At 37.4% G+C, this 26,362-nt stretch overlaps 1 protein-coding gene across 32 annotated transcripts in view; it reads left to right on the top strand.

Annotated features, from left to right (window-relative positions):
• Positions 1-26,362, top strand: part of PTPRM (protein tyrosine phosphatase receptor type M) — a 467,288-nt gene that overhangs the window by 432,978 nt on the left and 7,948 nt on the right. For 16 of the 32 annotated variants that reach the window (XM_087890425.1, XM_087890423.1, XM_034429501.3 and 13 more), the window contains 7 exons: positions 12,589-12,705; positions 14,560-14,714; positions 15,679-15,814; positions 16,219-16,368; positions 16,574-16,747; positions 18,852-18,983; positions 25,821-25,946. In XM_087890425.1, coding sequence (XP_087746551.1) covers positions 12,589-12,705; positions 14,560-14,714; positions 15,679-15,814; positions 16,219-16,368; positions 16,574-16,747; positions 18,852-18,983; positions 25,821-25,946 — 990 coding nt within the window. Of the gene's footprint in view, positions 1-12,588; positions 12,706-14,559; positions 14,715-15,678; positions 15,815-16,218; positions 16,369-16,573; positions 16,748-18,851; positions 18,984-25,820; positions 25,949-26,362 lie in introns of all 32 variants that reach the window. The other 16 variants (XM_087890424.1, XM_087890421.1, XM_087890416.1 and 13 more) reach the window with 1 other exon arrangement.

Below are 26,362 nucleotides of genomic sequence, written 5' to 3'. Positions count from 1 at the left end.
TCCCAATGGAAATTATGTAGACATGATAGATTGCTGAAAAGAGGATGCTTTATAAAGCTCAACAGTTTAAAATCATCTTTAATCTGGCAGATCAGTAAATAAGATAATATGTTTTATCAGTCAAATAAAATATCTGCTTATTAAATATACAACCAGGAAGAAGAAGTTGGCTTTATTCCATCATGCATACCAAGAAAGGTATCCTTGAGGTGAATAATTGACATTATTCCCTAAGAAGCTGGGCAGATCTTTTGTAATCATTTAATAAAGATATTCCCAGATCAATTTTAGTTGCCTCACTGAGCCAGATAGCGGAAATATGTACACACAGTATCCTTTGTAACATTGAAAAAATACTAGTCAGTTTTCTTATAAACTCTTTTCCTCAAGAAGTTGTTGTTATAGAAAATATAAAATCGGTGTGGAATTGAGTCTTGAAGCCTTAATATATTGAATAGGAATCCATTTCAAAAGCCAAATATTTAGTTTGAGGACTACATAATCCCTGAAGAAATATTTTGGTTCTCAGGTAACCGAATCCAGAATTTACATGTTACTATCCTTAGGCAAAGTGGTGTCGTTGTCTTTTCTACATTGCTACATTGTGCATGCACCACATAAAATAACATTTTGAATATTTATTTCTAGAAAGGAAAGGAAGTTGCATAGATGGTTGTTCCTAACTGTAATGACTGTAATGACACCAGAATAATGAAGTGTGTGTTGTGATGTTATTATATAAATTCTGCTCATTTGTACTAGACTCATACTCATTTGAAGACTTTCCAGTATACAGCATGGCATAGCTAGATAAGAATCTTTACTGCATACAAGAAGTCACTGAAATGTTCTGGCATGTGTCTCTCCTATACTTCCCATGGTTTAATTTGATGTTTTGGCCTTGAAGATGGCATAGGCCACTGCAGCTAGTCACAATGAGGCCAAAATAATTGTGACATCACCATCTGAGCTCTTTTCTTTCATATTTTCATTGTAGTTATCATTGCAGATCTCTCTCTCTCTCTCTCTCTCACACACACACACACACACACACACACCGATATTTTAAAATTGTCATCTTCTTTTAAAATAAATAAATATACCATGGTACATGAGTGAGTTGCTATCTTTCTGCTACCTTCATACCAAAGTCTAAAATAGTGTCTTGCCTAAGGCTGCTTCATGAACTCATGATTTCTATTTGCTGATTTTATTCTTAGAAGATATTTTTCTAACCTTCAACTAAAATCTTTTTTCCTGAAACTTAAAGCTATTATTCTTTTACTCTATTTTGAGATTTTGGTGTTCTTTCTACCCATTCAGGAAAGCCATAACATTCTCTGTCATTCTTCTTTTTGCAAGGCTACATACAGCTAGTTTTCATGTTTTCCCAGAGCACTCTGCCTGCAATCCCCTGATTATTCTTGTTGCCCTTCTATGAATTATGCCAGTTAATCTGAATTAAGGCAAACAAATCTGTGCTTTATAATGTTGAAACAATTGCTAAGAGCAATCTTTTTACTTTTATGTAATGGTCATTTCGGTTTTTGCAGCCCAGATCTGATAAGTAAACTAGTATTGTTTTTGAAGTATTGTAGACTGATTGACTTATTTAAGGTTGGGTATATCCAATACTGAATAAATTAGAATGGTTATTTCCAACTATTAGGAAATTTTGTTGGCTCTATTAAGGTACCATACTATCACCACAAAGTACTATTTATTTTATTTCAACATTAAGCTGTTAGTTTTGTTTCAGTCTTGTTTCAAGTTCTATATGTCAGTTGCAGTCTTCCCAAGTTGATAATGTTGATCTGCAGTGGATAATAATTTCTATATTTCCTAGCTATAAAGACCAAAGAGAATTATGAGGTTTATAATCTAGAATATCTAAAGGGCACTAGTTGGGGAAGGCTGATCTATTTAAGATTTTCATCTACAGTGTTGTTGTTATGGTTCATCAAATGAAGTCTGTCTCTTGGTGATTACAGGAAAAGACCCTGCAGTTTTCCTCTGATTAAATAGGATGGGTGGGGATGGATGGATGGACGGATGGATGGATGGATGTAGATATTTTCTGAAGTGGTCTTGTAAGGATTTCCTTCTTAGAACTCAAAGAAAATAACTGGTTCAGTCATCTAGTTGGCTTCTATGCTTAAAATGGGACTAAAACTCACAGCTTTTCAGTTTCCAGGGGTCATGGTGGCACAGTGGTTAGAATGCAGTACTGCAGGCTATTTCTGCTGACTGCCGGCTGCCAGCAGTTTGGCACTTCAAATCTCACCAGCTGCCAGCAGTTTGGCAGTTCAAGTCTCAACGACTCAAGGTTGACTCAGCCTTCCATTCTTCCAAGGTCAATAAAATGAGGACCCAGATTGTTGGGGGCAATAATGCTGACATTGTAAACCACTTAGAGAGGGCTGTAAAGCACTGTGAAGCAGTGTATAAGTCTAAATGCCATTGCTATTCGAACTCAGGACCTTAACTACTAGTTCAGAGTACCTGTTACATATGTCTTAGTTTTAGAGTTTATATTTTTACCTTTTTCAACCACTTTATCATGTCAATGGAGTTTTCGCCATTCTTTTCTTTTTCAGTCAGAAATATCTGTTTAGTGTTCATATAACAGTTTGGTCTGACCTGAGAATTGATGGTTCTCTCCTTGTCAACATGAGCCACCCAGCTGGAAGTGAAATCATCAGTACTTCAACAGATTTGTCCAAAGCATAGTCCAGTTGTTATATACTTTTAATAGGGGCTAGGCAGCTATCTGTCTGGAATGCTTTAACTTGAGTTCTTGCAATGAGCCTAAATGGTTGTTGTGATCCGCCTGCAGTCTGTGGAGCTGGCAACAGAGTCGGACAGTGAGGAGGTTGGAGAGGAACATGGGCCAGTCCTGGAGTCTGGGGAAGGCTCAGACGAGGTTTCTGTGTCGGAGGCAGAGAGGGAGCCAGCACATCTGGAAGTTATGTGCTGCCTCTGGAGCCTCCAGAGTCAGACATCAGGGAGGCAGAGGAAAAGGGGGAGCCTATTCCCAGTGCGCGCATGTGCAGAGCTGCAAGAAGGCAAGAACAGTTAAGACAAAAGGAACTCTTTACAAACTATTTGTGGTTCATTACGGGCTGTGAATGACCATAATTCACAGCCGTTGAAATAAAAAGAGGGTTTTGGGGACTAATTGTGTGCTTTTTACTGTCTCAGGAAGCCTAGGTCAGAACAATGCCCTCTCAACTCTATGATTCCTAGTACAAACTCATGATATTCAGCTAATACTGATCTTGGTGATATCAGAGATATTGTTATGTACTGTTTCATACGCTCAGCAGTTTTTTTTACTGTACACTCAGCTAGTTTCTTTGGTCACTTACCGTACCAAAATGTAGTCATTACTCACAGTCACTGTAAAGACAGTTTGGAGAACTGAGATTAAAAATCTAATATACAGTACTGTGACGGTAAATGACTTCTGTTGTAAATCAAATGGCAACTCCCTTTTCTTCCCTTTTGTTCAAAATACTTTTGAATCCAGAAACTTCAAACCCAAAGCAAGTGTACTTTTTCCGGTAAACTAACATTCATATATCATATAAGAGAAAAAGTTGTAGGTATGTAACAATGGTGTATAATGCTTTAAGTATTTTCATTTCTTGGATCAATTCACTTTAAAAAGTATTACATATAATAAATAATTTTAACTTTTCAAAAACAACACATACAAACATTACTTCAAATGAGCTACCAATATCAAGCATACTATAGATAATCAGGAAGTTAATTTTAATTGCATTATATACTAATAAATAGTATAATATTAATTTAGCTACTATTTGGTACAATATTAGCACCATATTTATAGCATATTGAGCTATAAAATATACTAATTGCTTTGCTTGATCATCATTATAAATTTATTTTTATTTATATTATGGTCACTTCCCAATGTATTTATTCAAATCTTCAATTTATGTCCACAGTTGATCCCAAAATTTCCATTGCTAAGCTAGGCAGTTAAGGGAGTTGAACCCCATATTACGACATTTTTTGCCACAGTTGTTAAGTGAATCATGCAGTTGTTAAGCAAATCTGTCTTTGACTGTTGACTTTGTCAGAAGCTAGCTGGGAAAGGTTGCAAATGGTGATCACATGACCTTGAGGCAGTGCAACTGTCACAAATATGTGCCAATTGCCAAGCATCTGATGATGTGACTATGGGTATACTGCGACAATTGTTAAATTTGAAAAACAAGAGTCATAACTTTGAATGGTCAGTAAATGAAAGGTTGTAAATTGAGAACTACCTGTAGAATGTTTATTATCATTATTAAGAGTTCATGAAAATGTAGAATTGGAGAAGTATTTTATTAAGTCTGACTTGGTAAGAGATAAGGAATGTACTCAGATTATCGTTTCAAAAGCAATACTGAAATTCATCTGTTTTCTCTACAACCTATTCTTTTTCCTAAATGTTATTTCATTGCATGTTAATATATGGCCATTTCTGAAGCCATGTTGCTTTTAAGAATTCATTGAACGCCTACAGACTGAGAATGACATTGAATGCTTGATAGCCTGTTGCTTCATAACAATCAGCTTAATCTGTTTATCAATCTGCATATTTGGGTTCTCATAGATTATACACATAAACTTCAATCTCATTTCAAAATCACAAGAAAAACTTATGTCACAGATTGTTTACCAACTAATGCCATATATTGCTCTAATTTGAATTAAGTTTCATTGGCAGTGTTTTATACATATAAGTGCCAAACTCTTAACCAGATTTAATATCATTTTCCTTATTGACCTTACCTGTAGATATAAATTGAAATGAAAATCTTTCCCATCACTTCAGTGATGACAGTAAATCAATGTTTTGCTAACATTTATGTATCAAAACGTAGATGTGCTGAAGTTGTGCAAAAATGTAAATAGTACATTAAAATTATTTTATTAATTTATTTGTATATTTAAATGGTTTACAGAAAATGGCCATCCAACTTATTACGACTCTGGCTAATGTGCAATAAAGAAAAAATGAGATGAAAAATCCCAATTAAAAGCCAACATTAATAGGAGACTAAGTTCCAATACCCAAGGAAAACAGTTTTTAGTGCCATCCTGAAAGCAACAAGGTTAGGTCCAACTGTAGCTCAGAGAGAATATCATTCCAGAGAGTCAGCACTGCAACAGAAAAGGCACGTTTTCTGATTCCCATCATGAAGGATTATGTTTCAAAGGAGGAACCCTTTCCTCCTAAGTGTCCCATCAGACTAGAATATGTGTGGTAGGCAGATACCATTGAGAAGAAAGAGGTGGCCCCACAAATATCCTGGTATCTGCAAGATTTTATAAGCTATGATTGGCATACCCTTAAGACTATTGATATAAACACTAGTTTTTATTTTTTAAAAAGGCTGAAAGAGTAGGACCAGTTAGATAGAAGTAGTAGATTATCAGATTCACATAGCTATATAGTTCAGTGGAAGCATCAATCATGGCCTGGTCCTCTTATTGAACCTGCTTCACTGTGGCAAAGAACCATAAATCAAGTGGAAAGTGTATTGACCTCTGAGAAATATAGTATAAACTTAGAAGATAACATCTGTGCCTGTGGTACCTCTTCCCGGTTAGCAACAAACTGCTAAATCCTATTTATCAGTCTGTTAGCTTTCCAGAAGTTCATTTTCAGGAAATTGTGGAGGCTGCTGAGGCAATAAAGGGTGGGAAAATCAGTTTCTATTTACCCCCTTCGTCAGGCAATATGATGATCCAATTTATGTAAGGTATATTAAACGTTTAAATAAGGTATATTAAACATTTAAATATTAAATAACATCGTATCTATGTAGTATGATGGACTGCAGGGCCGGCGCAATGTGTAACATGTTCGCACTGGTGCAATAGGACTGGGTGTTTTGTTAATATGATTTATTGGGTTAGGGATTTTCTGTCTTCACTGTGAGTTGCATTGTATTGGGAGAGGTGCACTGAGGGTGCTCAATCAATCTCATTGTACATATGTTGTGCACTGACAATAAAGATTTGAATTGAATTGACGTGCAAGTTAGATCTGAAAAATCCAGGGAAGGACACTTAGTTCAAAATTAAAATCTAATTTTTATAATGTCTTTATGTATTATACATCTGAATCTGATCCACTTAAACAAGAGATAGTAGACACTTTCTCTGCCCCACCCCCATGTGCCTTGGGGGAAATGGATTGTTTTGATCTGTTTTCTTTGTAGATTACCTGTAGTAGGAGTGGGGTGGTGGAGGGGAATTCAACTATCCAAGTCCTACTTGATCTCTGAGCTGCCTTCAATACCATTGATCATGATATCCATTTGAATCTCCTCCAGGGACTGCATTTTGCAGTAGTACATTCTTCAAAGATATCTTTGGGGATGGGAGCAAATAGATCAAACCTAAGGCCCTCCATCACAAAGCGAGTTCTATTACCCCTTATAACTCTGCATGAAGTTACTTGGAGATCATTCATCAGCACAAGTTAGGAGTCATCAGGATGCCAATTATATCCACTTGTATATCTCAGTTTTGGGTCAAACAGGAGATAGTGCAGAGTCAGAAGTGCTATCCCCGGTGCTCGGAGGCCGTGAGAATGGATGGGGAAGGCTAATTTCCACAAAACTGAATGACTACGGGTTCAAAAACCAACTGAGATTAATGATATTCCATCTTTGATTCTGGACCATCCCATTCTCCCTGAATTAAACTGGTTCATAATTGGTACTTAACTTCCTGCTTGAGGATCAATGGCAGCTATGGTAGCTATGGCCAAGAAGGTTTTTCACAACTTGAATCTTAGCACTAAATACAAGTATTTCTGGATGAAGAGACCCTGCTCACAGTCACTTAACATCTTAATCACTTTTCCTTGGACTATTGCAACTTGCTCTATATAAAATTGCCTTTGAAGACCATCTAGAAGCCACAAGTGATCCAGAAAATAGCAGCTACTCAAGAAGTTAAGGGCATCTCTCCATTCAGGCAATAGCATTTCTCCAAGAGCGGTGCTAGTTACAAGTGACTTGCAATACAATTCAGGGTGCTGCTTGTCACTTCAAAGCCTCAAATGACTTAGAACTTGGATATCTACTGCTTCTCCTAGTGCCATGATGGCAAACCTATGGCACACGTGCCAGACATGGCACACAGAGCCCTGTCTCTGGGCATGTGTTCAGTCACCCCAGCCCAGCTCCAATTGTGTTTCTCCATCGTGTTCCACTAATTTATAAATTTCTAATTTCTCGCAAAAGAAAAAGATCTTGCAAAATTGGGATTGAGTGAACTTTTTCATTCGTGTGGAGATGAAATGGGGGAAACAAGGTCCCATCCTCCTCCTGAAACCCATTATGACGTGGAGCCACAATGCGACCCTGCATTGTCTCAGCTCAGCAAAAAAAAAGCAGTTTCTTTTCCTGCAGAGCTTCCTGTGTTGGGATGCCCCGCCTTCCCGCCAGCCAGCACACTGCTCCTGGGCTCATCGGCCTTCGGACATCATTCCCACAACCCAGCACCAGTTCAGGGGTTCCTTTGCCCCCCATGGGACGGGGGGAGAGAGAAAGAGAAACAGAGGGAGGCAGAGAAAGATATAGAGAGAGAGGGAGGGAAAGAGACAGAAAAACAGAAAGGGGGGAAGAGAGAGAGGAGGGAGGGAAAGAGAGAGAGAGGGAGGGAAAGAGAAATTATATTACAAAAGCTTTTCTTTTTTATTGTTGCTAAACATCATGTTTCAAAAGCAGAAAAAGTCACCCCAAGCAGTCTTTGAGGGCTGAATGCCAAGAGGCATGGATTTCCTCTAACTTCTGCATTCCCACCCTGCGCTGAAGCAAACCAAATGGTCCGGGGTCTCCCCACTAAGCGGCCCCACTGAGCCCACTTGCAAACTCCGCCAATTGCAGCTCCAAATGTTCGGCTCATGCATCCATCCCGGCCTGCGCCACAGCGGCAGCAGGGAAGGTACATGCCCTGCCTGCTCTGCTCTCGCTGGCCAGAGGTGGGGCTCCCCACCGCCACCTCCCAGTCAGAGTGCCATGTTTGTTTGCTTGTTGGTCGCCTCCGAGAAGGAGCTGTGTTCAGGCTGCCTGGGTCTCTGCCGCAGGGGGAGAGCGGGAAGGGGGGGGTCATCCCGACAGGTTGGAGTTGCCTTATTTTGTGTGGAGCTCTAACGCTTGGCTTTGCCTGCCAGCCTCCATTACTCCTCCACAGCCCAAATGGTTGGATTCACACAACACGTGAAGCTGAGCAGGAGAGCAAGGATAGATAGATAGATAAATAGAGGGAGGGAGGGAGGGAGAGAGAGAGAGAGAGAGATGAGACAGACAGAGAGAGATAAAGAGAGGAAGGGGGGAAAGAGTGGAGGGAAAGAGAGAAATCATATTACAAAAGTTTTTCTTTTTTATTGTTGCTAAACATAATATTTCAAAAGCAGAAAAATGAAGGAGCATAAAAGTGCATTTATCACATTTTTCTTAGAACAATTAGCTGAACTCTGTGTTGTTTATCATTATTTTAGATAGTAAAACCTCATTATCCAGGTTAAATTGCCGTGTTGGCACTTTGCGATAAATAAGTGGGTTTTGGGTGGCAGTTTGGGCATTCAGTCTTAAAAGGTTTGTCATCACTGTCCTAGTGGCTTCTGCCTGTGCAAAAAAAAATCTAATGGGGAAGGCACTCCTTAAGTCCTCCCCTTGAAGGATGTGTCTGTTTAGCAGTACCCCTTTTCTTTGAACCAGTACTCCACCAAGGGTGAGAGACCAGCAATCAGTTTGGTCCTTAGAAAAGCCACCGAGACCTTGTATTTCAGAAAACCTTCAGGAATTGTGAGAATGGTAGGTTCCCACCCAACAGAGATTTTTACTAAAAATGCTATTTTTCAGCCTGCTGGAACAGGAAGGTATCTATTATTTGCTTTACGTTATTACTTATTGTTTATATCTTTCCTGTTTACTATATTGTAACTGTGTACAGCATTGTGTTGCCATCTGGTGGCTAGGTCAGAGCTAATACTGTGAATTCTTTAGCATCCAGAGATAATAACTTAAACCAGGGCAAAATATTAAAAAGGATTTTAATGAATAAATATTAAGAGAGTTCTGCACCAAGATTCAAACTTTCAGCAGCTTCTTACACCTTTTTTTAAGAGACAGTAATATAAACAATAACATTTGGAGATGGCTTGACGGCAGATCTTATCATAGACTTGATCACATCTCAGACAGTGGACCTAGTCTCAGGGGAATGTTAAATAAGGCATCATCTCTAGCAGAACAAAACCTGAGGATGGATTGATGACATTTTGTCAGTAACTTGGGAATCATTTGATCCTTTGCTAAGAATATTTTTATGGGAAACACCATTTCTACTGTGCAGCTGCTGCTGCTCCTTCTCGCCTCAGGAGGTATCAGATCACAGAACTCCTGCTGTATTTTTTCTCTTAATTGTTACAAGTAGGAATACAGATAAAAGGCTCAAAGGTGAGAGTGATTTACAGTACAATGGTGCAATTTACAAAGCTTGCTAAGTAACTTCTAAGCATGCATGCCGAGGAATTCATCAATACAAATTTTGTTAAATTACGCATACTGTCTCTGCTGGCTAAGTAGCCCTTCCTGCCCTTATATGTGCAAAGAGGAAAGAGGGTCCACACCATTTCCTGCTCACCAATTTTGTGTGATGCCACGACAAGTACTTAATGTTGTTTGCAATTAAAATGGCCTGTAAGCCTGAGTAAGTAACTAAATCCTTTTTCTCCCAAGCCTTACTCTCATCAGACATGTTTTAGGGACCTTTTTACAAGTCTCTCTACATGCTACCACTGAGCGATAGCTCTTCCTATAACGTATTGACAAGAGGGAGAAACAACTAAATCAGTGACAGAGCATCTGCTTTGCATGTAGATGACCCCGTTATTAATCCCTAGAAGAGCACAGGAGAGACTTTCATCTAAAAGTCTGGAAAGACACTGCCGATCACTGTAAATAAGAAGTAAATTAGAAGACACACCAAAGGCAGCTGTCTTCCTATGCCCAATCTGAACCAAAATTATTGGGGCTATCCAAATAAATCCGTACAGCAACAGGATTTGTTGGGAAGCAGATGTAGCACCAACCTTAGAGATAACCCTAACTGCAGTCTTTTTCCTCTGATATATAAGGGGAAAGTGTCATTCTGTGGGAAAAATTAAATTACAGGGCCTATTGCTATGAGGATAATATCTCTTAATTCTTGACAATAGGTGGTCTAGCCTTACTGGCAGAGATCCTACAGTGAACTAGGAGTCCTGGGAGTTATAATCATAGATGCACAGGATTGGAAAAGGTCGTTTAAATGATCTAATTCAGTGTAGAAGTCCAAATTAAACTGCCCTAGGCAGGGAGAATTGTTCAGTTTATAACAAACAGGAACCCACATCCTTTTCGGATAAAGGTTTCTACTGTTGAACTGTTCTACTAGAAAGTTAGGGAATTTTTAACCGTCAATTAGGCAATAACTTTGGGAGCAGGATTGAACCTGTTGAGCACTGTGCTGGCTGATGTGAACTGCAAGATCATAGAAAGTAGAAAGACATTCTGGGAAAAATCTCTTCCATGTTGTTGCCAAAAAGTATGTGGTCCCCAAGAATGAAGCCTGATTTGGAGTTTTTATCTTTAGATCTTTTTTAATAAATACTCTTACGAAACCACATATTTACCATTCTGTTTTTTTTTGTTTTTTTTTTATTTTTATTTACCATTTTTATTTCTGTTTCACTAAAAAAAATCCTGTTTGTCTTCAATTAAATTTTGTTGTGTTATTTTCAGCCCATTTCTTCAACCTATTAAGACCTTTTTGAATTTATTCTAAGGTTTACTTGTTAATCGTTCCATCCAGTTTTGTGAACTCCACAAACCTGATAAGCATTCGTATCTCTTCCACTAATTTATCACAATAAAACTTCAATTTAACAGATCTTCATTTTACAGACTTCAGATGTAGTGGACTGAATCTGTCTGTACTGTATGCTGTATGCTTCTGTGCATGCATAATATCTCATCTGCCATTTTCTTACTTGTAAAATATGCAAAGACAGCAATACATATACCTATGTAAAAGCTGCTACATCGTTTTGCACGTATGCACAACGTGCAGGAAATTTGAATGAAGTCCCTAATACAATATGATTTTCCACATAGACCACATAAAGATGTTCCATGCTCCTTGAAATATGAACATTTGCATTAATAATTTATTTACATTCTAGTATCGGACTTCTTTTATTCACTTTCATAATTACCACCCCTACAAAAGTAAAGACATTGCAAAAGTAACAAGTACTTTGCAAATAATTTTTCCTAAAACAATCTATCATTCCCTTGTATAAGGAAGAAATAATTACCTCCCATCTTTCTTCTGTTTATCTGCCAATGGCAGACACTGGCCAACCTGGCTATTAGATCATGGGAAGTGGGATATTCCACAGTGCAATACAGTATGTATGTATACACACACACACAAACATTGGGAAGTCACAGTTCTATGAGGAATTTAGCCATTTTTAACATTGTTTAGCCAGCACAATGGAAATTAACAAGCACTCATCTCAAAGCAATTGTGCTAAAGTTAAACTGGAGTCCTCTGGTGCAGCTGTTTTGTTTTTATATGGGTCTTGAATAAACTGTATTAATCAGACTTTACCTATGAAAGAGATAGACCACAATAAATTGGGTCACCAATAGGTTTTGTACCAATCTGATGGTAATGGAAAGTGTAATTTCTTCTGAGCAAAGCAGGGGAAAACATATTGTCAATGAGAAATAAATCACTGTGAAACCTTAAATCAGGAATGTGATTTAAGGTCTTGATTTTCAAGCAGACATACTGCAGAGAAACAGTCAACCTCCATATGTGTTCCTTGTCATTTTGGTTTCCTGACAGCAGAGTTGTGTGAAATTCTTTCAAAGGGAGTTTTAGGAAATGTTACAGAATTCACAATAAAATGCCCAAAGTAGACAAATATGATCAGCAGTAATGATTTCAGGACTTTCCATCCAACAATCACATGACTCCTCAGGTGCATTTGAGAAGAGAAATGATCAAAGACAAAAGCGCACACCAGCAAAATTCAATACAGTACAGCAGTGTTTTTCAACCTTGGCAACTTTAAGATGCGTGGACATCAACTCCCTGGCTGGGGAATTCTTAAAGCTGCCAAGGTTGAGAAACACTGCACTATAGGCTCAACTTTCTCACCTGCTAATCCAATTGGGACCAATCCTGCCATTTTTTTTTTTCAGTAGCGATAGTGTTGAAAGAGACAGACTGCACGAACAGAAAGCTCTTTGTGTGTGCGCACACATGTACACATTTTTCCCCATTTTGAAATAAAGCATACTCCTTTCTTTAACTCCCAGAACTTTTGTTGGAAGAAGATGCATTTTTTTCAATATTATGGTCCATTCCTTATGTAGACAGCATGATTGTTTTATGTGTCATTAGCCTGTATAGCACAGATCAATACAAAAAGCTTAAAGGAATGCTTCAAACTGAAAAATAACAAGCCTTAATTTTCTTTTGTATTTCTGAAAGGTCAAGTGCTGTAAATACTGGCCAGATGACACTGAGATATATAAAGACATTAAAGTTACCTTAATAGAGACAGAGCTTCTCGCTGAATATGTGATTCGAACATTTGCAGTAGAAAAGGTGAGCAAAGATACAATTTTTCAATGTTTCTAGCCATGGTCTTGTTAAAATTAAGACACCTTTAAGTTAAATTCTTGTTCCAAAATTGTTTCTGGCTAAAGGCTGGCTGCCTTTAACTGATTATCCTATTTATTTGTTGCATTGATTTAAAGAATGTCCAGCTCCAGATTCTGGGTGCTTTACATACCGGTAATCAAAAAGACAAAACAATAACAGAGAAAGCAATGTATATTTTATCTTGGGCCCAGTGTTCTTCAACATCTTCATAAATGACCTATATGAGGGATAGAAGGGGAATTCATCAAATTTGCAGACAACAGCAAACTGGGGGGAATAGCTAACATTTTAGAAGATAGACTTGATTCTGAATCTTGATTCAGAAGGATTTTGACATACTTGAAATCTGGGCCCAATCCAACAAAATGCAATTCAATGGTAAGAAAAATAAGGTCCTACACATAGACAATAAAAACTAAATGCACAGGTACAAAATAGGTACAGTACCTGGCTCAAAGTTACAGTAACTCTGAGAGGGATTTAGGTGTGGTAGTAGATCACTACTTAAATATAAGCCAGCAGTGTGCTGCAGCTGCCAAAAAAGCTAATACAGTCTTAGGCTGCATCAACAGATGTTTCAAGATTACATGAAGTGATATTACCACTTTATACTGCACTAGAGAGACCCCGCTTTGAATATTGTATCCAGTTCTGATCACCACGATACAAAAATGATGTTGAGATCCTAGAAACTGGGGTGTCAAACTCAAGGCCCGCGGGCCAAATCTGGCCCACAGGGTGCTTAGATCTGGCCTGTGGGGCTGCCCTGGAAACAGCGAAAGACCAGCCTGCAGTGCCTCTGCCAGTGAAAACGGAGCTCGGGAGGACCATGTGCAGCCCTCCTGAGCTCTGTTTTCGCTGGCAGAAGATTTTAGAAGGCCATCACAGCCAGAAACAGAGCTCAGGAGCCCATTTTCGCTGGCGGAGAGCTCGGGCCACCACAGGCGTCCCCAACACTAGTGATGTTGAACTGGCCATGCCTACCCCAGTTTCCAAGGTCAAACACAACCTCAATGCAGCCCTCAATGAAATCGAGTTTGACACCCCTGCCCTAGAAGGAGTGCAGAGAAGAGCAACAAAGATGCTAAGAGATCTGGATGCTAAATCATACAATGAATGATTGAGGAAACTATGTGTGTCGAGTCTAACAAAGAGGAGGTTTAGGGAGAGATATGATAGTCTTCCAGTACTTGAGGGGCTGTCACAGATGAGAGGGAGACAGCCTATTCAAAGCACCTGAGGACAGGACAAAAACAGGTGGAAGATCAGTAAAAAAAGATCCAAGCTAGAACTAAGGAAACATTTCCTGACAGTGGGAACAATTAATCAGAGGAATGGCTTACCTCCAGACGTTGTGGGTTCTTCATTAATGGAGGTATTCCAAGTGACTGGACAGCCATTTGTATGGAATGGTATAAGTTCTCCTACCCAAACAGCGGTTAGACTAGAAGACCTACAAGGTATTTTTCTATATGCTAATTTCTATAACTAGAAATACTAAATACAACAGAAGAAAATCATACCAAACAAAAAAAGTAGAGGTTCACCAACCACCCTATCAATAGTCTCGGAAAGTAGCCAGTTTTTCAATATCTTTTGTAATATCATGGACTCATGGGGGAATGTTATTCCACATCATGCCAATGTCTTTTCTAGTAGAAAATAAGATAGAAGATGGGAGCAAACTCCAAAAGTCTGCAAATTTTAAAAGAGGACTAAATGGAGTTATGTTCTTTCTATGTCATTTGAAAATGCTCACTTTTGTTTTTCCTTTTTTCTCTTGCAACCAATTAACAGAGAGGCGCCCATGAGATCAGAGAAATCAGACAGTTCCACTTCACTGGCTGGCCAGATCATGGTGTACCATACCATGCTACAGGTCTTCTCGGATTCGTCCGGCAGGTCAAATCAAAAAGCCCACCTAATGCCGGCCCATTAGTTGTACACTGCAGGTTAGTATAACCTATTTTGGCTTCTTTAGTTGAGAAAGATGTTTTATCCTTTTTAAATTTAGCACAGCTGAAACTATCTGGGTGTGATTAATTTGTATGTCATATTTTTAATTGCTACAGTTTATGAAATACCATTCATGAACAGGAAATAATGATATATAATATTTGTTCTATGAATGTATCTTCCTCAACTGCAACAGATTGAAAAATCTGATTAGATTTAGACCCAATTTAAATGTTACAGAGTCCTTCCAAAAGCTTCTGGAATATATTTCTCCATGATGGCATTTTGCAGTCATTGGCACACCAGCTACTTATTTGAGCCACCATTCATAAAAGGTGCATGCCCAATATAACAATACAACACTGTTAACCAAGCAAATGTGTTGTTAAATACATTTTAGGATTAGACAAATGGATTTTTAAAAGCAAGCAGCATTGATAATTTACAGGATCATTCCAGGCCTGGAGAGGAGATTTAATACTGTTGCAATCCTGAAGAATACTTTATTGTTCTTATTTCAATTGGAAAGGAATTTCCTCATTAATTCCAAATGGGATTTTCCATAAGGCAGATACAAGCTTCAGAAGATAATAATTTGGATATTTAAATGTTTTGCAACAAAAAGTTTTTTTTTCCCAAGAAAAAGGGTGTATTATCTTCAACTATGGTGATTAAAACCTCTCTTTTAATTTTGAGAAGATTTTATTCATTCTCAGTGAATTTCTTTTCCGAGATTTGCTGGCCCAAGCTCATCAAACTGGCTTTGTGCCTAAGGCAGGACTAGAACTTACAGTCTCCTGGTTTCTAGCTTGGTGCCTTCACCAGGACACCAAAGTGTGTGGCTGGCAGTCTCGTGGTCTTTTTTTTTGGCATGTCACTCAAGAAAGACATAATCTTTCCATTCTGGTGAAAGGAATTGCTATTGTTAAAATAATAATAATTGTGCTTTTGTGTTTACAGTGCAGGTGCTGGCAGAACTGGATGTTTTATTGTCATTGACATTATGTTAGACATGGCAGAAAGAGAAGGAGTTGTAGATATATTCAACTGTGTCAGAGAACTTCGATCTCGAAGAGTTAACATGGTGCAAACAGAGGTATTCTAAGCATGCTCTCGTTTTCAGTTGCCGCGTTGGATAGAATGAAAATGCCTCTTGTTTTGTCACATATTGAAATTTAAATGTCAGGTGCCCTGCAACTCTTTCGTGAGCTTCCTTACCCTGATTATCTGGATATTATGCTCAACAAAGTAGCAGTATATAGCCAACCTCAAAAAGCTAGACCAGATTGGACACAATATTTTGGGTTATATTAGTTTTTGCCTTTGGGTCGAGACCTCAAGTCCAGGCATTTTAAATTCTTATATTCTTAGACTTGTAATAAGAAAACAAACTGAACAGTTATAAAAATTTGGTTGGAATTATGCCAGATAGAATAAGTATGTGTTAGATTTGGCTATGGAAAATTGTTCCAACTGTCTGATATTTTTTCATTTCTCTAGGAACAATATGTATTCATACATGATGCAATACTGGAAGCCTGTCTATGTGGAGATACCTCGGTTCTAGCTTCACAAGTTAGATCAGTCTATTATGAAATGAATAAACTTGATCCTCAAACCAATTCGAGCCAGATCAAAGAAGAATTTAGGGTAAGTCAATGATTGAAGAACATTTCAAAAGCCAAATATTGCAAAATGACCTTTCATCGTAGGGCTAAAAAGCTTAATTTTTTTATATTACTCTATGAAGCATAAATTCTCTTCAAATTTAATTCTCTGGAAATCAATGTAACCCTGAAGACATATTCATTCTTGAGTAACTTTCTGTCAAATTCATTTTATCTTATTTTGGTAGACTCTAAACATGGTGACCCCAACCCTTCGGGTAGAAGATTGCAGCATAGCACTTTTACCCCGGAATCATGAGAAGAATCGGTGTATGGATGTTCTTCCTCCAGACAGATGTTTGCCTTTCCTTATCACAATAGATGGAGAAAGCAGTAATTACATTAATGCTGCACTGATGGATGTAAGCTCTTGTCTTGGTTTTCTTAGCTAAAAAGGTATCTGCCTGATATCAAAGAACCTGGAAAATTGCAAGAAGCTTGGCCCCATAAAGGGCTCAAATCTTTCAAATATGCTTTCCTGAGTTTATTTTAAAAATCTTAAACATTCCTATATGTTCAGTATAAGTTATATGACTGCTAAGGTATGAAAATATTTGTTGAGAGAGGATCATAGTCCAGCCAACTTCATATTGCATAAACTTTTTTTTAACAAGCATCATAAACAAGTTTCATATATTACATTGGTCATTGGGTAACAATACTTAGTTGACCTGGGTTGATCACAAAAAAGCTCAATAGAATCAAACCTCATCAGTACATGGATAAAAGAACAGGAAATACCAAAAGACGAAGAAGAAGAAGAAAAAGACTGAACTGGGAAGCCAAAAAAAAATCTAAAGAGAGGCAATGGCAAACCACATTTTATATTGTTGCCAAGAACCATGCAGATGTGTCCTTAAAACCTCTTGGAATTGAAATTGGTTTGAAGGATAACCTTTGTTGTGATAGTCCTGGACAGTTTACAGACTACCAGTGTTTCAGTTCATACAACAAACCAAACCAAAACTGAATAAATAACAAAACAGATTCATGCAATATATGAATTTAATCAGTATGCCTCATATGTAATGTATGCATATTAACTGCGAAGAGTAACTCATTTTGCAACTAAGGCTACAAATATATACATTCTTGTTGGGGCTTATTTCAAAGTTTGTGTGTGTGTGCTTCTGTGTGTGTCTTTGGATGCATACACTATCATGTACACATATACTGACTTTACGGTAGCTAGTCAGCATAATAATATAGGGAGAAATTTTTAGTTTTCTTTTTCATTTTCATAGTAATGAATAGAAGAGGAAAAAAAGCCTGCTGGCGTAGATAATACACAGGCCATTACTTCAGTCAATTGATTCTTTTCTAACTGAATGAACATTTGCTAAGGATACTTTTACCGCTATCCACATTAAATGCAGATATGGAAGTTTTAATACATTTACATCTCTTAAGTAAAAGGACACTTAAATATGTTTTACACTCTTTAGAGATTTGTTGAATATCTCTGACATTTTAGAACAGCAGTAATTAAGGCTGTCACACATGTATACACACATGTCAAAATGCAGACTTCATAAAAGAACAAAGACATTCTCAAGAAAGCAATATTTTCTGATACGACTACTAGTTTAACAGTTAGCACTTATATCATTTATAATAAAGATACGTGGAAAGGGGGTATGCTCAAAATGTGGCAGTATCACATTAACAATTATGCTAGTGATTGATGTTGCCTACAGTATCCAACAAATATTGTACATTATATATATTGCATTATATATATTGCCTGCAGTAGCCACTTTTACTGAATCCTTCAACCTGCTACCCTACAGTCATAGACCTTAAGACACACAGCTGTTGGATACATTCCGCTGTTGAGTCTGCCATGTTACTTTGTATGGCCTGAGGTGTACTATTTGACAACTCCTGGGTGAAGAGGAAAGAGCCATGAAATAAGGCTGATATCTCTAGCCTGGTTCCCTTTCACCCAGGAGTTGTCAAATAGTACACCTCAGGCCATACAAAGTAACATGGCAGACTCAACAGCGTAATTAAAACACTGCCACTTTTTTATATATTAAAAATGAGCAAGTGTGATCACAGCTGCCATCTTGGTTGTTGTTTTAACCCATAGCCTTAGTACCTACCCTTTATCTATTCCTAAATTAAGCCTTGTTTCCCATTCCTTGTCCCTTGTGTTCGATGGCATTCTGCTAATATACACATGTCAGCAGGGACAGGAACCTCTGGTTCAGCTTTAAGGCTATATCTGTATAATTTCACTATCTCCAAGTTCCGTTGGAAGACTGGTATTTAAAAGCAATTCTGTTCCGAGTCTGAACAGCTGTAAGTGCTTTCATGCCAGTTCATTAGAAGCTTTTTCTTCTGTTTCCATAACTAATAGAATATCATTTTTTGAAGAAAATATTATTAGTATTCATTTTTTCTTATATTTACTTTCTTACTGTAGCTTTAATCCTCCATTAAAATATCCTTCTTATTTTTCAGAGTTATAAACAGCCTTCAGCTTTTATAGTCACTCAGCATCCTTTACCAAATACTGTCAAAGATTTCTGGAGACTGGTTCTTGACTACCATTGCACATCAATAGTGATGCTGAATGATGTGGATCCAGCACAAGTAAGTCAAATACATAAATTTAGTGAAATTATTTGCTTCGTACGTAATGTCTCCTTCATGTTGAGTTTGACTTCTAAGAGATTTCTCTTGATAAAACAGGATAGAAGTAGCTTTCCATTAACTGCTTCCAAGGTGTTCTTTTCCAGCTTCCCAGTGCAGTTTACAGTCCTGGAAATCTCCAAAAAGTCATCGATATGTTCTTCACTGATTACAGAAAGACCTTTGGTTATGTAGACCAGGGGTGTCAAACTCTATTTCATTGAGGGCTGCATCAGGGTTGTGTTGACCTCAGGGGGCCATGGTGGGCGTGGCCAGCTTGACATCACTCATGTCAGGGGCACCTGTGGTGGGACTGAGTTCTCTGCTAGCGAAAACCAGCTCCCAAGCTCCATTTTTACTGGCAGAAGCACTGTGGGCTGGTGCTTCGCTGTTTCCAGGGTGGCCCGTGGGCCAGATCTAAGCACCCCGTGGGCCAAATCTGGTCCACAGGCCTTGAGTTTGACAACCCTGATGTAGAACATATCAGGCTGTGGGAACTCTTTGGGAAAATGGGAATCCCAGAACATACTACACTGTTTCCCTGAAAATAAGACATCCTCTGATTATAAGCCCAATCGGGCTTTTGCGCGCATGCACTAAAATAAGCATCCCCCTGAAAATAAGCCCTCCCTGAAAATTTATTTATTTATTATTTATTTATTTATTATTTAAATTTTTATACCGCCCTTCTCCCGAAGGACTCAGGGCGGTGCACAGCCAACACTAAAACACACATATACAAAAAATTTAAAAGCAATTTAAAATATATTAAATAATTTGGCCCCCGTCTTATTAAAAAAAAAAAAAACTAAAACAACCATTAAAATTCATGTTTAGGCCAGCTCAGCTTGTTGAAACAATAAGGTCTTGAGGGCACGGCGAAAGGCATGTAGGTCAGGGATCATCCGTATCTCCTTTAAGTCTTCCAGTCATTCCAGAGGGCATGTGCCCCCACAGAGAAGGTTCTCCCCCTGGGGGTCGCCAGTCAACATTGTTTGACCGACGGCACCCTGAGGAGTCCCTCTCTGTGGGAACATATTGGCCGGTGGGAGGGTATCGGTAGCAGAAGGTGACCTTGTAAGTACCCAGGTGCTAAGCCATGGAGCGCTTTAAAGATGGTAACCAACACCTTGAATCACCCCCGGAAGATAAAATATTTAAACACAGAGGTGGAAATCAGGTAAGACAGCAAGAGGAGCCCCATCTTGCTCCATGTGCCCAAAATAATAAGACCTCCCCAAAAATAAGATCAAGCACTTATTTCGGAGTTCAAAAAAATATAAGACAGGATCTCATTTTCGGGGAAACACGGTATTTTAATATCTGAAAGTGCAAATATTTGCAATATTTAACAATATAACTTGACTAACAATATAAGTCAAGGAGTACATGAGAACTTTGCACTGAGATTAAATATAAAAAAGAGTCAACTAATCACAACAGTTACAGCAGCCAAACTTAGAACTGACAATGAAGTGATAGATGGCTTTTGCCTTTTAGGTTCAATTATCAACAGTAAAGGAACTGGGAGTCGTGAAATATTTTGTAGACCAGCACTTAGTAGAGTAGCTATAAAATTTTATTCTCAAGTGGGAATATGAATCCTCGGTTTACTAGTCCAAATCAACCATTATTTACTCTGCCGCATAGATGCAAGATCTATTTTTGTGATGCTGAAATCGTGCTCTTTATAATTGCTTCTTTCTTTCAGGAAAAGAAATGAGAATCTCTGACTGTCAGCCCCTTTCTTTAATAGGAGCAGTGCCATTAATTGCAGATCCTCATGGGGACATTTTCCTGGGGATGCTGGATGTCAGTTTAAGAAAATGCACTAGCTTATGCTACTGGGCAAGAGACAATTATGTCTCCAGACAAAGTGTTACATAGATGGTGACTTGTCATCAGTGTTGCTCATTTTAGAACTAAAATGGCGCTGGCATGACTTCCTGAAATGCCACACTTCCTTTGAGCCTTAGATATGTTACTTTGCTGTGTTCTTCCTGTCTCTTTCCAGCTGAAGTGGCACGTACATCAAAAGTAGTCAGTCAGTTCCTGGAAACTTAAAGATGAAACTCTCTTACAAATACTGCTGGAGTTGAAAAATGGGTGCCCATACTAAAGTAAAACTGCCCTGTTTTTCTAAAATTTCTGACTTTAGTATTTATTTATACTAAATTATTTATAGTAAATTATTTATTGTACTGCTTAATGAAATGCTTTTGTTGAAGAGAAGAACATATAACAGCCTGCATCTGCTCTACTGTATGCTATATTTATCATAAATAAGGGGAAATAGTTTTCTTAACATTTGAAATATTTTTGTCATTATTGTTTTAAAGTTCACAAGTAACACCCCTTCTGCAAGTAATTATAAATTTCAGGCATTCACTTGCATATTTTTGTATCCCAAACACACTCACTGGTCTCCAGGGAAATGCATGAAAGGCAAAAGATCTTGTGTGCTGTTATTTTCAGAATGAACAAGGAAAGACTTGTAGGATCAAACTTTTTAGTTGCTACTAAAAAGTGCATTTGACTTCTCAGCCATGTTTTGAATATTCAAAAGCAGGAAAACTTTTAAACTTTCCATTGGTCTTCCTTCGTTATCTTTTAAAACTTTGGAGGCCTGCTATCTGTTGGCAACTAAACCTGATTTCCTACTCTAATGTCTGTTCCAAAATTTTAATTAGGGTACATAGGGTGAAGTGAGAAAAGAAAACACACTTTGTTCAAATATTTTTTTTACACAACTGATATTACCTTGTTGCTGTTTGAATATACTTCTTCTGAAGAAATGATTGTCCTTTATCTTTCCATAAAACATCCATAAAGTAACACACAATTATTCGTGTGATTGGTAATTTCAAACCCTCCTTGCTCATAATTGTTTACAGCCTTTGGCGGGGAAAAGTAGTTCTGGTGTACAAATTGAAGGAAGGTATTCCATGTGGGCCACAGCACTAAAACATTTTTTGGGTTGGCCAAATAGATTCCTAGAATGTAGGGTTTGAAAGATCACCTTGTCTAATGCAGGAAACCATGGCTACTGCATTGCCAACAGATGGCCATGAAGCCTCTGTTTAAAAGCCTTCAATTTAAAACAGCTGACTTCTCCCAAGGTAGTCTGTACTATTGTTGAACAATTCTTACCATTAGGGGAATAAAAGAGAAGTCCATAGAAAATCTACTTCTTTGTATTTAAACTTGTTATGTCTTACCTTGTCCTGTGAAATAACTCTGAACTATTCCTTCCTGTCTTCTACATGACAGCCCTTTAAAAACAGCTGTCAGGTTTCCCTGTAGTCTTCCTTAAACATACCCAGTGCTTCCAACCTTTCCTCGTAATTTTTCCATCCAGGCCACTTATCATTTTGATTACTCTCTTCTGGACGTGGTCTAGTTTATCAACATCCTTTCAAAAACATGATACCTAAAACAGGACACAATAGTTAAGGTGTGATTCCAATACAGCATTAGAGAAGAACAATGACTTCTTCTTGACACTCTACCTATGTTGCTACAGCGAAGGATAACTTTTTTTTTGCCAATGCATTATGCTATTGGTGCATATGTAGCTTATGAACAAGTATGATACTGTTTTTTTTTCACATGTAGTTTTGTTCAGTATGTCCTCTTCCTGTTCTATTCTCATGCTTTTGGCTTTTCCTACTCAAATGTAAGACTTTATATTTGTTGTATCATCTTGCTGATTTCTGCCTATTGTTTCAACTTGTCAGTGTCCTCTTGAATTTTGATAGTCCTACAAACTGTTTGCTAACCTTCTAGCTTTGTGTCATCCAGAAATGTTAAAAATCTCATTTTCTAATCCCTCAGCCAAACCATTTCAAACCATTCGCTTGAATTAAGCGAAACAGCACAGGGCTAGAATAACGCCCTGTACACTATGTGACACTCCTTTCTAGTACTTTTTAACATATTTATAATTGACCTGGAATCAGGTGTTACTAGTGGAATAGCTATGTTGCCGATGACAGTAAATTGTTCAAACTGGTAGAAACAATAAGAATCTGTCAAGAACTCCAAAGGATTCTTTTAGGGGTAAAAGGTAAAGGTTCCCCCACACATGCGTGCTAGTCGTTTCCAGCTCTAGAAATGGTACTCATCTCCGTTTCTAAGCCGAAAAGCCAGCGCTGTCCGAAGATGTCTCCATGGTCATGTGGCCGGCATGATTAAACACTGAAGATGCATGGAGCATTGTTACCTTCCCGCCAAAGTGGTCCCTATTTTTCTACTTGCATTTTTTACGTGCTTTCATGTAAACTGCTAGGTTGGCAGAAGCTGGGACAAGTAACGGGAGCTCACTCCATTATGCGGCGCTAGGGATTTGAACTGCTGACCTTCTGATTGACAATCTCAGTGTCTTAGCCACTGATCCACCACATCCCTTAATCTTTTAGGGGAGTAGATGTCAAAATGGCAGATCAAATGTAAGCAAGTATATAGTGATGCACATTGGAGCCAAAAATTTTGACTACTGATACAAAGTAATGGAATCAGAGCTAAATAAAGAACGAGATTTTGGAGTAAGGGTAAATTCAATGAACTTCTCAACATAGTTTGCATCCATTATAAAAAAACAGGCTTAATTGCATGTAGGGATAATAAGAAATGGAATTGAAACTAGGGATGATAATATATTGTGTGTAGTTCTGACAATCGTACCTCAAAAGGGCTACAGTAGACCTGGAGAAGGTTCAGAGGAAGGCAGCTAAGATGATGAAGCGGCTAGAACAGTTTCCATATGAGGAAAGATTGTGATATTTGGGACTCTTTAATCTAGAAAGGAGGCAAACAAGTGGAGACATGATTGAGGTATGTAAAATTATGCAAGCAATTCTTTTCAGAAAGTTTGCATAGTATTAAAATGTTTAAAACCCAACTACTTTAATTTTCAAGTATCATTTTTACAAATGTTCTCCATGCAGCTGAAAGCTACTTTTCCCATATTTGATGGCTTTTCAATTTTCTTCCTATTACTAGCTTGAAAATAGAAGAGCGTAGTTTGCATTATGTTTTAAAATACCAATATGACTTCTGTATTGTGATACTAGCAGACCATGCACATGAAAGAAACTACAAGGTTTCTTTCATGTGCATGGTTTCTAAATTTTGCCAAGAAATATTCCATATTTAAAAAAGGGTTGTTTCTACCTGGAGCAAGTCAATTTTGATTATTCCAATACATTTCATATGGCAATACCTTTGAAGAGTATCCAGAAATTGTAGTGGGTGACAAATTCATCAGTTACATTTCTGTTTAATGTAAAATACTGGAATTATTTTATGCTGATATCACAAGACGTGTGCTGCTTGTTAATTGCTGCTCCGGCAGTATTTAAGATGTTGTTACTGACATTTAAAGGCCAAAATGGCTAAGGTCTACATCTTCTGATGCAAACTTCCTCAAGCATTAGAGTCTGAAAATGTCCCCAGTCTGTCCAGCATGAAATAGAGGGCATTTTCCTGTTAGTCCCAGGGTGGGGAGTGCATTCTCTCAGGAAATGCAGTTAACGCACCTTCTCTTTTACTCCAGGGCATCAGCCACAATATGCATTTTTCACCAGGTTTTTAATTGTTACTTGTTGTTTTCAAGATTTTAAAGTAACTTCTTTCCTTTTTTATTTTTGTAGCACTCATTATATCGATTGCTAGGCTTACATGTCCAAATGAATAGAGAGCCAGGATATAAATTAAATCCCAAATACAATCCTTCAGTGGTTCTCTGGGTTTGTTTTGTTTTGCTTGGCCTTAACTGTCTGACTGAACCCATTTGTAAATTGATGTCTGGAATATTGAAAAGTGAAGATTCAGGACGGATTAAGAAGGACTCAGCCTACATAATATTATCTGCTATTTAAATGGTCCAGAGTATCTCTTTGATCCCCTGTGATTACTACACTACACACTATACTGTTGGAACAAATTGTCAAAGTGGAAAAGGAGATATTTATATATATGGAAGGCAACTAAGGTTTTGGTGATATCCAGTACTGTTGAGATTAAAGAAAAATGTTACCTTGAGAAATGAAAAACAGATGTATTTCACACCCATGATAACTAGCAAAGGAAGGATTTTTTTTTGGTGTTATTCCCAGAGAAACTGAATATTTTCCACAGAGAATTCCTTGCATGTGTTTCCCAGTTCTTTTTTTGAAAGAAGTTGAAAGTTCTGTTCCATCAAACATTTGGAAATAGTTTGAAAATAATTGTTCTTTCCATTTAGCCTTAAATTGTAATTATTAATAGTTAAATTCAATTTATTTATATTTTTGTTTTCTAAATAACCTTCTAACCATTTTTGTTAAAACAACCCTGTTAATAAGTAAATAAAAGTAAAATTATAAACACTGTGTCCTCTATAAAAGTTTTCTCCTGCAATGTATGTATTTGTATTTGTATATACAAGAAGTGTACTACAAACTTCACTGGAGTCTATGTACATTATATTCTTAGAGGCTGAAAATTGTTTCTGCATTTTTCTTTCTAAAAAGATATAATTGCAAAATACATTAAACAGCATAAGCATTTAAAATGTTGGTCTTTTCTTGAAGGTTTGCAAAGTTTAATCGATATATAAACATATATACAAGCATTATACCCATTTATCTTTGGAAATAATCTTATTTTTCAGATAGTTAAAAAGAAGTGACATCCTTTCGTGTAGATAAAGCTTTCTGTGATCTTTGGAGCTCAAATGGGCAATAAAAAAATCACTGGAGTATATGGAACCATGCTAAATAATACAATTACACATGAATTAATCTCTTTCTTCTACAGTTATGTCCACAATATTGGCCTGAAAATGGTGTTCATCGACATGGTCCTATTCAAGTAGAGTTTGTTTCTGCTGATTTAGAAGAAGATATAATCAGTCGAATATTCCGAATTTATAATGCATCAAGAGTAAGGATCTTATTTACTTAATTTGCTTATTTTTCTTATGAGGGATAGAAATATAGTTTGGGTTCATATTTTAGGGAATCCAAATTTAATCGATGATTTATTTTAATGTTTATTATTTGATGGAAGCATGTTCATAAAATATTTCATGTGTAATGTAGACTATGTAATATTCTATAATTAGAACCATCCTAGAAGCTTCAGTTGGAACAAAAGTGTTGCCAGGATTTGGATGAATTTAGAAAATCTAGACCATATCTGATGAGTGTTAAACTGCCTAATAAAAACATACAAGAATGAAGAACACTCAATGAGCAACTTTGCCAGGTCTTTTACTTACTTCATTAATTATTTTCCAAAATTAAGGATACATTCATTTATATTTTCAACATTTTCGAACATTTATTACAAACTAAACA

The sequence above is a fragment of the Pantherophis guttatus genome, chromosome 3 (assembly GCF_059756535.1).
Source record: "Pantherophis guttatus breed Tessera chromosome 3, ASM5975653v1, whole genome shotgun sequence".
NCBI classification, from domain to species: Eukaryota; Metazoa; Chordata; class Lepidosauria; order Squamata; family Colubridae; genus Pantherophis; species Pantherophis guttatus.
This window is presented reverse-complemented; position numbering and strand designations above follow the sequence as displayed.